Source organism: Archocentrus centrarchus, chromosome 2, assembly GCF_007364275.1.
Source record: "Archocentrus centrarchus isolate MPI-CPG fArcCen1 chromosome 2, fArcCen1, whole genome shotgun sequence".
Lineage (NCBI taxonomy): Eukaryota > Metazoa > Chordata > Actinopteri > Cichliformes > Cichlidae > Archocentrus > Archocentrus centrarchus.
This window is the reverse complement of record NC_044347.1, coordinates 28,664,133-28,677,567: the sequence shown is the minus strand read 5'-3', so window position 1 is coordinate 28,677,567 and position 13,435 is coordinate 28,664,133. Positions and strand designations below refer to the sequence as shown.

Here is a 13,435-nt window from a genome sequence, read left to right as displayed (position 1 = left end):
GGGTTAATATATCTATATGCAAGCTACAGCCACACGCATAAGCACACTCACCTCCTTTTGTGTTCGTTGAGCTGCTGGCAGACGTTGGTCCAGCGAGTGTTCAGTAATTTGAGCTGTGAGCGGAGCAGTAAGGCATCATCTGGTGTGCTCAACTGGCTTATGTCCACTCCTGCAGAGTTCACTCTGCCCAACACCACTTCCTGGAGGGGCATTATCTCCGTCAAGTCCTGCACACATCATACAAATACAGCTGATTATTACTGATAATTATTTTAAGGTTGACACTTAGTTTATGTTTTCAAATTACAATTATAGGCAAAGGTCAAGGTGAGATTTTGATTTACTACAAAATAGCTTCAAGCCTTTGACACTGAAACAAGAAATAGAATAGAACGCCTTTATTGTCATTATACAGAATGTACAATGAGATTGGAGGGCCACTCCTTTCAGTGCCATGCAGTAGGCAGTCACACTTCCTAAAATATAAAATAGAACTTCTAAAAATATACAGAAAATAAAACAATGTATAAAAATATGTACATTGTAAAAAAAATAAATAAAAATAAAATAAGTATATACATATAATAATGAAGATGTATAAAAATATGTACATTGTAAAAAAATAAATAAAAATAAAATAAGTATATACATATAATAATGAAGATGGTGAGTATTGCACTTGGTGAATGAATACTGCACTAGTGGATGAATATTGGATATTAATATAGGAGTGATAGATAATGTTCAGTATGAATAATATATTGCACAGAGATGTGGATATTGCACAGTTAGAGTGGGTGAGTGTGTGAGTTCAGGGTGGTGATTGCTTTGGTAAATAAACTGTTCTTGAGTCTGTTTGTTCTGTCTTTGATGCACCTGCAGCGCCTGCCAGAGGGCAGCAGGTCAAACAGGTCAAAGCCAGGGTGTGAGCTGTGCTTGATGAGGTTTTTGGCTCTACTGATGCAGCGGGAGGTGTAGATGTCCATCAGGGAGGGGAGAGAGCAGCCAATGATCCTTTGTGCTGTCTTGACTACACTATGAAGCCTCACCCTGTCTGCCTCAGTGCAGCTGCCGTACCATACTGTGATACAGTATGTCAGCAGGTTCTCAATGGATGAGCAGTAGAAGGTCAGCAGCAGGTTTGAAGATGCAAAAATACCTAAATTTGCTGGTGAAAACACCCCAAGTATATTTCAAAGGGTTTAGCCAGCCAGTGGCTTTCCTCTTGATATGGCTGACACTATTAGACAAACATATTTAAAGTACAGGTGCCGGAGTGGTATATACGGTACTGTTGAGCAGTATTATAGCAGCAGTTGGAGCAGCAAACTAAGAACGGAAAGATGAAATTGCTGACAGAAGCAATTAGACCTATGAGTATGTCACTTGCTCGAGGGCCCTTCAGCTGTGTTTGTGAACAATGCATATGAAATATGAGTCACCTGCATCTGGATTGTACTCATGTGCGTCCTTATATTTGTAGAGGAATAGTTCTGTATGTGGTTATGTGTGTTTTACCCTGAGGTGCTGTCTATGTGCTGCTGGGTCACTCTCGGCCAGTTTCAAAGTTCTCTCAGCATCATTCAGCCACTCCTCAAGAGCCTTCTGATCTGAAACAAACTTCTGCCACTTGGAGTTGCAATCCTGCCAACGCCTACACACACACACACACACACACACACACACACACACACACACACACACACACACACACACACACACACACAACAAGATGTTCATTTATAATTGTGCATGCTGATTCAAATGCATGCGCGCACACGTACGCACGCACACGCACACGCACACACACACACACACACACACACACACACACACACACACACCACCACACAGAATATAGGTATATTATATACGCAAACCTCTCCTTACTTTTGTCTGTCCTGGTGGAGCTTGTTCAGTTTTTCCCAGTTGATACTGAGTAGGCCGGTGGTCTCCTGGATCTTTTGGCCCTCCAGAGGCCAAGCACCAGACACCATTTTATCCCTGTGGGTCAGTGCTCTATCCACTGGATCACGCAGCTTGTCAATGTTCCCCTTTACCTCCTGCATGTGTGGAGGCAGAGGATTATGACGTACAACAAATGATGAGACAATACTAAGCTGGGATTGAGGAAAATACACTCTGCTTGGTGTGAAAAGATTTATCATTTAAAACACAATAAATTTTAGGACAGAAAACCCAATCAAATTTTAATCTCTATCACAATTTTGGCTTCCTGCAATTAAATGAACATGGTTGAGTGATAGTGAAAATGCATTCTCCACCTGTAGAACGCAAAGCCAAAGCAAATAAAGCATTCCCTAAATCATCACCTGATGACATGTGCCAATTATAGCTGTTCCCTGCACCGCACAGCCGGACATTTCTTGGACTTGTTTGGAGACGTAACACTACATTATACATTATATACATTATGCAACAAAATTCTAATATCTGGCTCTCCAGAAGCTAAGGAACTCATCCCTTCAAGTGGATCATGAGCTGTTGTTTGAAAGTACTTCCGATTTTGGGTAAGTGATGCTAATCTAGAAGAAATCATATGCAAGGAGTGCTATCGAGTTATGTCTGCACTGCAAAGCAACACAACTGAAAACATACAACTGAAAACACACCACAAACTGCAGAAAAATAACACAATAGTTGCTCGCTTGAATCTTAAAGCATCAACTCAGATATCAATAAAAGTAAGCCTGTATAGTGCTTCAGTGTATCCATTAAACACCGTGAGTCCCAAAGTCATCAGGTCAACATACTGGACAAAAGATGTATCTTTTTGTGCAATCATTTTTCTAAAGTAGAAACATCTGCACTGTATGCAAAATAGAGAGGGATCTCACAACTGCTGAGTACCCTGCTATGAGTTTTAGTCACTTCCATCATGCACGTACAAATTTACGGAGCAAAAGACTATACAGTGCTTCTAGGAAACAACTTATTTGTCTGCAAAGAAGTTTTAATTAACAGGAATGCAGCATACTGTAAATGTGAAAGCAGTGTTGTGTGGATTTAATTTTGTTTTTGGTACAATTTTCTTTATTTACATTTTTAAAATTTTCAACAAAGAGATACACTGAATTTATAGATGTACGGATCTGAAAGTGTGAGAGCAGTGTTTGTTTTACATGACAGTTCAATAAAAACCTTTTTGTCAATGACTACAATCAATGAATAATTGTGGCAAATAATCATAATCTCAGTATTGATCAAAATAATTGTGTGCATTATTATTTTGGCCATAACCGTGAAGCTGTAGTACATATGGTACATATGGTTTGCCCTGATTGGGTAGGTCAGGGAAGTTCCTGCAGCTAAAATGTCATGCATACCTTTCATAGTGGGTTGTTCTGTGTTTGTTCAATTATTTTTACAGTTCATTTGTCAGTGTTTTGTTTCATTGACCTTTATGTAAGATTAGCAAGTCTGTGATGCTGTACCATGAATGAGTAGCACAGATGAATTATGTAAAATAAAGTGATTTTTCACAGAACTGAATGATGCCATACAAATGTCAAATCAACAAGGCACCGCATGCACTTGCAAGTGAGTTAAAGACAGAAACAAATAGTAGGTATATATGTCAGGCTTTAGCATTACCGTGCTACAAAAGGCTACAAATGCAAGCCCGCCTCTGCAGCAAGTCTTCAAATGAATAGGAATATGAGGAGTGCTTCTTGGATTGTAGTTGATTTTGTTTGGGTGCACTTTGGAAGGGTTATAGATCTCCATAAAAATCGAAGAACTAAGATGAAAGTGGTTTTAAAAAACATTTAAAATGCTTTTATTCCCATGGCATTGTCATGTTTAACCTAAAAACTTTGATGCATTATGGAATACAAGCCTTTAATGGGGAGTTAAACACATTCATTCCAAATAACAGGAATACACACACACACACACACACACACACACACACACACACACACACACACACACACACACACACACACACACACACACACACACACACAAAACAAAAAACAAAACAAGGTTTATAAAAAGCAGAAATGTCCTAATTTCAGCCAGGATACTTGTGGTGTGTTTATGTCCTAAGAGTTTCCTCTTGGTTAATCTGTTACCTCAGGAAGAGCAATGTGATCATTTTCAGAGGCTTGTAAAGACCTTTTGCATTCTGTAATTGAAGTAAATAAACACTTGAGTCATAATTTTTACTAATATTATACAATATTATTATTAATATTGTATTTATATTAAGCACATAACTTTTTAATTGTCTCTAGATATCTCTAGAGTGTGAGACTTGTGATAGGCTGGTTTCATCCAGTACCACAATATTTTTGTCTACACTTCCTGGATGCTTTTCTTGTTAAAAACCACATGCCAAGTCATCATTTAACTTATCATTTAATTAAAATGACTGTATCCATGAAATCAGTCTGACACATTTCTTATTTTTAACAAGATACATGGATACATGTTTAATATGTAGTCACAGAACTACAGTGTAGCGCATGTCTGTATCCCATAAAGTGTAAAGCGTAACCTAAAAAAAATACTTGTTGGCATGGTGACAGAAATATACATTAAAGTCTATAACAAAACTGACTATAACAGGAAACTCAGTAAAAAAACAAGAAACTAAGCAAATTTTCTGGTGATGACAACAATATAATACCTATAAAGCTTTTGTATGTCCACTGTATTTGATCGTATAAACTGGTGGCCAGCTGTTCTGGACTGTCTGGGTGTTTCAGATAGAAGCTAAAAACATTGCTGACCTTCAAGCAGTGCTCCTGCTGAGACAGGTTATAATATGCTGCAGGCCAGTATTCAGGAGAGTTCAGCTTGAAGTCCGTCTCCGACACCGAACACAGCAGCGCCTGCAGCTCTGTGATATACTCCTGATTATACAAGTGCACACAGACACACAAGAAGGCAACAGATACAAAACAGAAACAAATTAGAAAATGAGAAAATCACATCAGGAATTAATCTGCAGCTTTTTTTTTAATCAAAATGCAGTCCATGTGCATTTTCTATGAATGTTTTTATTCAACATAAGTCATAAAGTTTCCTAAACTTTATTCAATTAAACCCCTGATAGTTTCAGTGCTGTCAGATGCCATGTGATCTCTCTTTGTGTCTGGAAATGCATAATTAATCCCTGCTGCATGATCAGATTCAAGCTCGAGCCAACTAACCTTTATTCACTGACACCTCTGATTCCAAATCAGCTCTTTAAAATGTATTTCTATTCTTCATTTCAATTTCCCCTGAAGATGAGACACAATAGAGCAACTCAGCATGGCAAATGATGGTCCTCTGAACAGCGCAGAGATGCTGAGACATTAACACTACCCTCTGCTCATCTCACTTCATTGTTATGCTTGTGTCACCATATTGCTCCCCCTACCATTCAATGCCATTTTTTAATTAACCTAAAATAAAACATGCACATTATTAGCAGTCTGACAGTTTGGGTTTGCGTAGTGTGACAATAATGTCTGTAAAAGAAGTGGCACAGAGTCTACTGTGGATGTTATACAGGCTCATTAATTTACTATAATTTGCAGACAGGTTACTGCTTTGTTTCATGGCTTTCTGCTATTTATCTTCTCTGATTCTCTGAATTATTAATAGTTTATTGAATAATCAAAACTGAAGCACCAAAATAAATAAATAAATAATTCCTAGTATTGATCAGGTACCAAAAAAACAAACAAACAAATATTGTTTTGTTTGACTTGTCAGATTCCTGTTCTTAATCAAATGGAATGCCCAAACTGAAGAAAGGGGTAGTGTTTCCCTGTAACAAGTTTTATAATTACATATGTAACATATATTAAAGTAGAAACAAATAAGACAGGTACCCTTTTTAAACTCAATACCCTCAGTCTGTGGTGTGGGGGTAAACATCTTGTTTCCAAGTACAAGCAGAGACCACCCCGATGAACTCCATATGATTTCAACTTTTCTTGTTACAAAAGACTCCATAGCCACAAAAGAGTGGTGGGCAAAAGTTTGAGTAGTAGTAGTAAGTAGTCAAACCAGAGAACTAGTGTACTGTGAAAAAGTGTTTGACCCCTTCCTGATTTTTTGTTTTTTTGTATGTACAGTAAGGTCAAAAGGTTAGACACACTCTGTGCCCAAACCTTTGACTGGTACTGTATTTTTGTCACACAGTTATTGAGGGGAAAAAAAAGCTATCCAAACCTACCTGGTCTCATGTGAAAAAGTAACTGAAATTTTTAAGGCTTTTAAGGAACAGTGGCACATCAGAAACTCATCCTGGAGGTCACACAAGAACCCAGGAGAACATCTAAGGAACTGCAGGCCTGACTTGCCTCCGTTAAGGTCAGTGTTCATGATTCAACAATAAGAAAGAGACTGGGCAAAAATAGCATCCATATCAAAATGTTCCAAAGCAAAAACTACTGCTGACCAAAAAGAACACAAAGGCTCATCTCTGCTAAAAAAAAACAAAAAAACAAAAAACACCCCGTCTTGATAATCCCCCAGACTTTTGGGAAAATATTCTACAGTCTGGCGTAAAACTAACACAGTATTTCATAAGAAGAACATCATACCAACAATCAAACACTGTGGTAGTTGTGTGATGGTCTGGTCTGCTTTGCTGTTTCATAATTGCCATAATTGATGGAACCATAAATTCTGCTATCAGAAAAATCCTGAAGGAGAATTTCCAGCCATCAGTTTGTGCCCTAATGCTCAAGTGCACTTGGATTACATAGCAGGGCATCCAAAACATACCATGGAGTCCACCTCTGACTGGATGAAAAAAAGAAAGGTTTGTAGTTGTAGTTGTCAAAATCTGGACTCAAATCCAACTGAGATGCTTTGGCACGACTGGCTGTTCATGCTCAAAAACCCTCTGATGTGGCTGAGTTAACAATTCTGCAAAGAAGAATGGGCCAAAATTCCTCCACAGCAATATGAAAGACTCATTGGCAGTTATAGCAAATGACTGATTAGCTTGATTGCAGTTCTTTCTGCCAAGGGTACCACAACCAGTTCTTAGGTTTAGGGGACAATTACTTTTTCACACAGGGTCAGCAAGGTTTGAATAGCTTTTTCCCCTTAATAAATTCAATCATCATTTAAAAACTGCATTTACCTGGGTTATCTCTGTCTACTATTTTTTATGATTTGAAACATTTACATGTGACAAACATCCAAAAAAAAAGGGGGGGGGGGGATAAGGCATATTAGAAATTACACATTTTTTTTAATATTGATTACTTTGACAGTTTCAAAATAGAAAAACAAAAGTTCTCTCTCTCTTTCTGCATGGTCAGTACTTAGTAAACACCACTTTGGCACATATGATAGCTATTAAAGCCTTCTGAGCTGAGACTATCTCAGGTTTTGTTTGGTTCAGTGTGTTTCATTCCTTCTACATTCTGTGAGAGTCTTTGCTTTCCTGCCTCAGAGGCCTAAGCCCAGGTCTATTCTTTGTTTAGGCTAAAGGGTGGACTATGAGGAAAAATCTTCAGCTCATGCCTGTTGAGGTAGTTTATCATGATTCTGAGCCGTATTTATGTTTCCTCTTCTCGTTATAGAAGTCACATTCTTTTTAGTTTTAACTTTTTAAAGATGCTGACTTTTACTTCCAGAATTTGGAAAGTTTGTTGATCTGCACTTGTTTGTTTTTTGTTTTTGTTTTTTTAACCTTCTGTTTCTGCCATTTTATTAATGACATTAAGAACTAAGAAAACTGCTACCTGAAGATACCGACTGTAGCCTTCACTTACTTTGCAGACATCAGTTAATTTTTATAGTGTCCAAAGCAGCTGCTTAAAGAAGCCCAAGCATGCTGATTGTTGGGAAAAGGTTGGAGGACTCTGATTCTGGAGAAAGCTTAAAATTTGCACCTGACCTTTTGTATCAATGACTGTGAACACGCTGTGGTGCTAATAAGCTAATTAATATCTGAAACGTTGGTAAAATAAAGCCCCTGGAGAGTTATTTCTGAAATTGTTCAAAGCAAAAACAATATACTAATCTTCCTTAAAAGAAGGTTTTATCTCAAATTTGGCACCTTTTGAGGATGGCTCTTTTCATAGATGCCCAAACATTTGCACTCCACAGTGTATCTGTTGCCACAGACTCATTTGTGCTCATCATGATGGTAAAACTGATTTTGATGTGGAAGAGCTGGTGGACTGGTCCTTCAACTACATTTTTTTACATTATATTCATTAAAAAAAGCTTTCCCTAATGTCATGGCGAGTGTCGCTGAGTTAAGAGGTGTAATGCAGGGTTATAGTTTTGAATGTCTCAGTTTCTCTGCTTACTACCACCACTACATGAAGAGCTCTGTCACACTGGGTTTCAGTTAGATTGGTTTGGTCCAGATCATCAGGAATTTATCTACATACCCACCTGACAGCCATTTCTCTGAGAAAAAAAAAAAAAAAGAAATCAAAACAGAAGGTGCTGTCAACTACCATCCTCTAGAATGACCTCACCTGTTAAGCTAATACAGATAAGCAGCCCTTTAAGTACTCGTTAGGACAATAGGCATCCAAAAGGCTTTTGATGGACCTCAGGTCTGTCTTTGTCTGCTATAGAAACTGCAGCAAGAAAAGTAAGGGTATACTGGCAGTAACAATTACTGACAATTTTGTATGTTTCTAGTACACATCATATTACATTGGCACTGGATAGGTACTTTAGCCCTTAAAGGTCTGACTGAAGACTCTGACATTAGACCATTTATGTAATCGCATACTGTCACGTGCTGTGTTCTTTGTGTTGTTTCACATTTGGATGCCATGTGTCTTTGTTATATGGATTGTGGGCATTTAATATGGTTACTCTGTGTTTGTGAGAAGTCTGACAAAGAGCATTGTGCTAGAAATGTCACAATGTAAACAAAGCTCTTATATAGAACTGTTTGGTGCATCGGTTGGTCTATTTTTATATGTTCAATTTATTTGATCCAACAATCATGCTGGTTAATACTAGAATGCATATGGCTTTTTCAATTACACTAGACCATATTTATTTCTCCCAGAACACTGTGCCTTAAAATGAGACTTCTGTAGCATGAGCAGTTTTCTCACTCAGCTGTGAGTTACCAGTGTATATCTTCTTCTTTAGCCTACAGTCTGCTACAGTTTCTTCTCTGGATGCCAGACTTTGAAGAACAGCTTGGTCTCCTTTTTTGTTGTTGTTTTTAAATTCTCACAGTCTGATCGTTTTCTTTTCATGATTCAGAATACTAATTTTACAGGTTTGGTGATTTTTTAATCACTCCATCTTGGCTGGGTGAGCAGAAGCTTACTGCTTAAAACTGACTATAAAATATGCTTCAAATGAAGGAAAGCTTGTGGCTGTGTTTAAAAATATCAATTATATCAACGTTGTACATTATTTTAAGAGCAAAGGTTGCACAGGAATTGTGTTTTGACTTAAATGACCCAGTGTGACAGACTCACATTGCTATTTCTCATTTATTGAATCACATTTGTAGTAAAGGCCCTGAACACTACCAACACAAAAACACACCTGAACCCAAATTGAATTTTCATTCTGAGCCTTTTGGATGTTGTGTGGATGTTTATGACTCCCATGTGTGCCACTAAATGTGAGACATGAAAGCAGAGCACATGTAGAAGATGAGAGGGAAAAACTTAAAGCAAGTCAGACTTTGTCTCATGTAAAAACAATAACAGAATTGATTAGGTTAATTGATTAGGTTAATTGGTTAGGCTAATTAGGTTATGTTCCAGGTCAATGGGACACTAATTGACAATAACTCTGAGTCTCTCATTTGTCAAAATTAACAGATTTGCTATCAGCAAAAAGAGATTCTTTTCCAGCATTTTAAAATGAAATCAGTGTAGGTACAGCATTAATGAAGCTGGATGATATCGACAGTTCCACACAGGTTCTTGAGTTTGCATCCTCAGTGAATGCTTGTGTGTTCTCCCTCTCATCTCGCTTTGCTCTTGAACAACTTAGAGTTAACACACATCTGCACTGTAAGAGGATGGGCATCAGCTGTATAGTGATTCACTGCTCCTCAGGCACTTAGAGGAGATGGAGACAACTAAGGCTCTATTTTGGTGCTAACAGGTGGCCAGATGTGTGGTTCTGTGTGTTGATGAAGCGGCCTTATTTATTACCGCCTCACCTGCAACTCTGTTACCAGTCTGCATTACAATTTGTGCCAACAATGACTGCAGTTTTCAAAGTCATTTTTGTGGTCACCAGTTTTGTGTTTGCTGTCACGAAAACACTCAAATATGACTGAATAAAACAATAAAAGTGACTTTATGAGCATAAAATACATACTTGCTGTAATCACAATGGCATTGCAGTATCATAAACACACTGCATTGATGAGCCTCATATGATTGCTGTGATCAGTTAAAATACAGCAGCATCAAATTTTGTGAATAAATGTAGATAAACTTATCAAAATAACTTAATTCGAAAACTTTTTGAATATACAAAATAAGATGGGAAGCTGGTGCTGTAGTACAGTTTACATTACAGAGTAGCCAAATCAGTCTGAAGAATATAAAATGAAGTTCATCACTCTCACTTAACAATTAATGCTCAAGAAGCCCTGAGCACTAAAGTGTCTCCAGAGCCAGAGCAGATCTGCGGCATTGGCAGCTCAAAGTTTACTGCCAACGCTGTAACAGAGCAATGTTTAGAAAGGCAAATTGATACTAATGTGCTTAAGACTGGTCTCAGATCACCTGAAGAAATTGATTAGTGGAATTTGAAATTTGACAGTTTAGATGTGTATTTGTCTAAGTTGATACCATATAAGTTCAGGTACATTGATTTCCTGTCACTGGCTTACAGGATACATACATCTTCATTGATTTGCAGATCAGGGAACTGCCAGTAATGTGATTGGTTGGTGCAGTATAGGAGGCATGCAGTGACACAGAGCAAGACAAAGCAACCAATGAAATTCGGACATGTGAGGGTGCCTCCTGTGTACAGGTAAAAGGCGGATGAGGATGCAGCAAAGAAAAACATAAAAAGCAACTTGGATTTTCTTTTTTTTCCCTTGGAGCAGTGATAATCCTGGTTTTAAAGACTTTTTTTTTAATCTAAATATAGTGTACTATCAATTTATAGATCCTTAAGGACCCTAACATTTTTGACTGAATGCAACACTGAATTCACTTTGATAGAATTTAACAAAATGTAAAAACAGCAATATTTAAGACATTTTTGTTTGTGGATAAACAGAGAAAAATGTGAAGTGACTTCAGTGTATTGCGCAGTGAATTGTAGTAGATGAAAACACTGATACTACTCTATACTAACCACCACCTATTAAAAAAATCATCAAGAATTCTGAATCCAGCAGTAAATGATTAAATAATCCTGCTAGCATATCATAGTTGTCTAACTTATATAGAATAACAAATTCTGCTGACAGCTGTCAGGTTTGTGCTAGCAATATTAGCTTGTTAATCAGAACTCAATCAGAACACTCTTCATTGGCTGACAAAAGTTGTTTTTGCCACTCTAGACTGAATATCATAAAACAGACTGTTATTAACTAGGATACTTATTAACTATAAAGATTACTGTAAGGCTACTGCTCCTAACCTCTGTTTGAAGAGGGTTGCTTTAAGCAGATTTCATGCTGATAATTAGAAAACAATTGTTAATCTATTCACATACTGCCTTTAAGAGATTTGAGCATTAATATTATTATAATTGTAGTATTTTCTGTTAGTACTGTAGATACAGAAGTTGTGCCTACTGAAACTCACACATCGTCTTTTGAAGGGTATGAACTTGCCCTCCACGTCAACCCAGCGTGTGTTGAGCTGGAGTTGGTGGGGCTCCACTAGACTGGTGGCTCCAGCCTCTGAAAGCTGATTGGCTAAGCCCTGCACCTCCTTAAGCTCCTTCTTCTTCTTGTCGAACTCTGAGCCAATTTCCTATTGAACAAAATCAATGGGGAAGGTCACTTGCTATTGGATGGGGCCCAAACAGGGCAAGCACAGAGAGGCATGCAGATGTATTGGAAACACATTCTCATTCTCTCTCTCTCTCTTTCACTCACACAGACACACGCACGCACAAAATAATGACAGATACCACTTCCATTTACCCATCGGCAGATCATTTACCCATCAGAGACAATACACTGACAAAAGGGACAAAGTGTTGTTTGTCAATGTCACATATAAACATATACAGAGAGTTTAGACTGTATATCTGTATGGTATGTAGCTCCATTTCAATAAGAAACTGGTGCTGTAATTACAAGGCACCGGTTGCCTTAAGCCTTTATTCATACAGAGAAACAGTACAGTCACTGGGCAGTACAGAAAAGTAAGTGCTGTGTGTGAACTAAGCAGTATGTGGCTGAAAAGAAACAGAGGGCTGCATGAACAGACAGAAAGATGGACAGAGACACAGACAGATAGGCAGTGAGGAATATCTGTTGCAGCAATGACAGGTGAGTCTGAGACGTGTGGGTGGGATGTCCACTTAGCGAAATGTCATAGTGATCATCTGAAAGTGAAACACAAACAAAGAGTCAGGGAGGGGCAGGGAAACTGGTGGGGCCCAGGGTGTCCCTCTCACACCTTCTAGAAATCAGACTGAAATGTACTTTAATGGTACACAGCTTTGTATGTAAGCCTTTAATAAAAATAAGAAATCGCTGGACAAACCATTAGAGCACCCCCCAAAACATACATACAAACAAACAAACAAACAAACAAACAAACAAACAAACAAACAAATAAATAAATAAGTAAATAAATAGATAAATAAATTAGATCAGCTGAAGAAAATGGGTGGATGGATGATACTTGTTCAATAGTGGTTAGGGATACAAGGATTGGCTACATCTAGCTGCTATTTAACCAGTATTTAATATTTAGTGTTGCAATTTCTAAAACTGAAAAGTACAGTAAATATTTTTTAAGGTTATTTAATAGAGAAAAATAGTGGTATTCATAAATATACATTAATTAACGTGTAATTATGTCTTCCAACAATTGATGCATTGACATAAACTTAGAATTAATCCATTAAAAAGCCATAGGAGTGGGCAAAAGTTTGTGGAAGCCCCCATTTTACCCCCACAATTTTGAATACAGTGGCCTAGATGGACAGGTCTTTCAAGCAATATATGTATATATTTATATTTTCATCATCTCTTTCTCATTACATTTTTCTCCTCCTCCTCTACTGCGCTCTCCTTCCTCAGTTCCACCTCATGCTCTTCTTCCGTACCTTAAGCCTCATCTTCTGAACTGAAGTCAGGGCTCTAACACACGAAAACATGCATAAATGTTCTCATTTATTCCTGATGAGAACATTTATTACTCAGCAGGTTAGACATGTGACCCTCCCACCTCCAGACAGCTGACAATAAGCTGGCTAAAAAACAACAGCAGCTGGTTATAAGCTAACATATAACATTATGCCAGCCAATGTT

The 13,435-nt window shown here is 37.8% G+C and overlaps 1 protein-coding gene across 1 annotated transcript in view; it reads right to left on the bottom strand.

Moving 5' to 3' along the window:
• Nucleotides 1-13,435, bottom strand: part of dmd (dystrophin) — a 387,210-nt gene that overhangs the window by 112,486 nt on the left and 261,289 nt on the right. The window contains exons 47-51 of the mRNA XM_030747286.1: nt 11,751-11,921; nt 4,758-4,880; nt 1,891-2,063; nt 1,519-1,654; nt 52-227 (exon numbers count right to left, since the gene is read on the bottom strand). Coding sequence (XP_030603146.1) covers nt 52-227; nt 1,519-1,654; nt 1,891-2,063; nt 4,758-4,880; nt 11,751-11,921 — 779 coding nt within the window. The remainder of the gene's footprint in view (nt 1-51; nt 228-1,518; nt 1,655-1,890; nt 2,064-4,757; nt 4,881-11,750; nt 11,922-13,435) is intronic.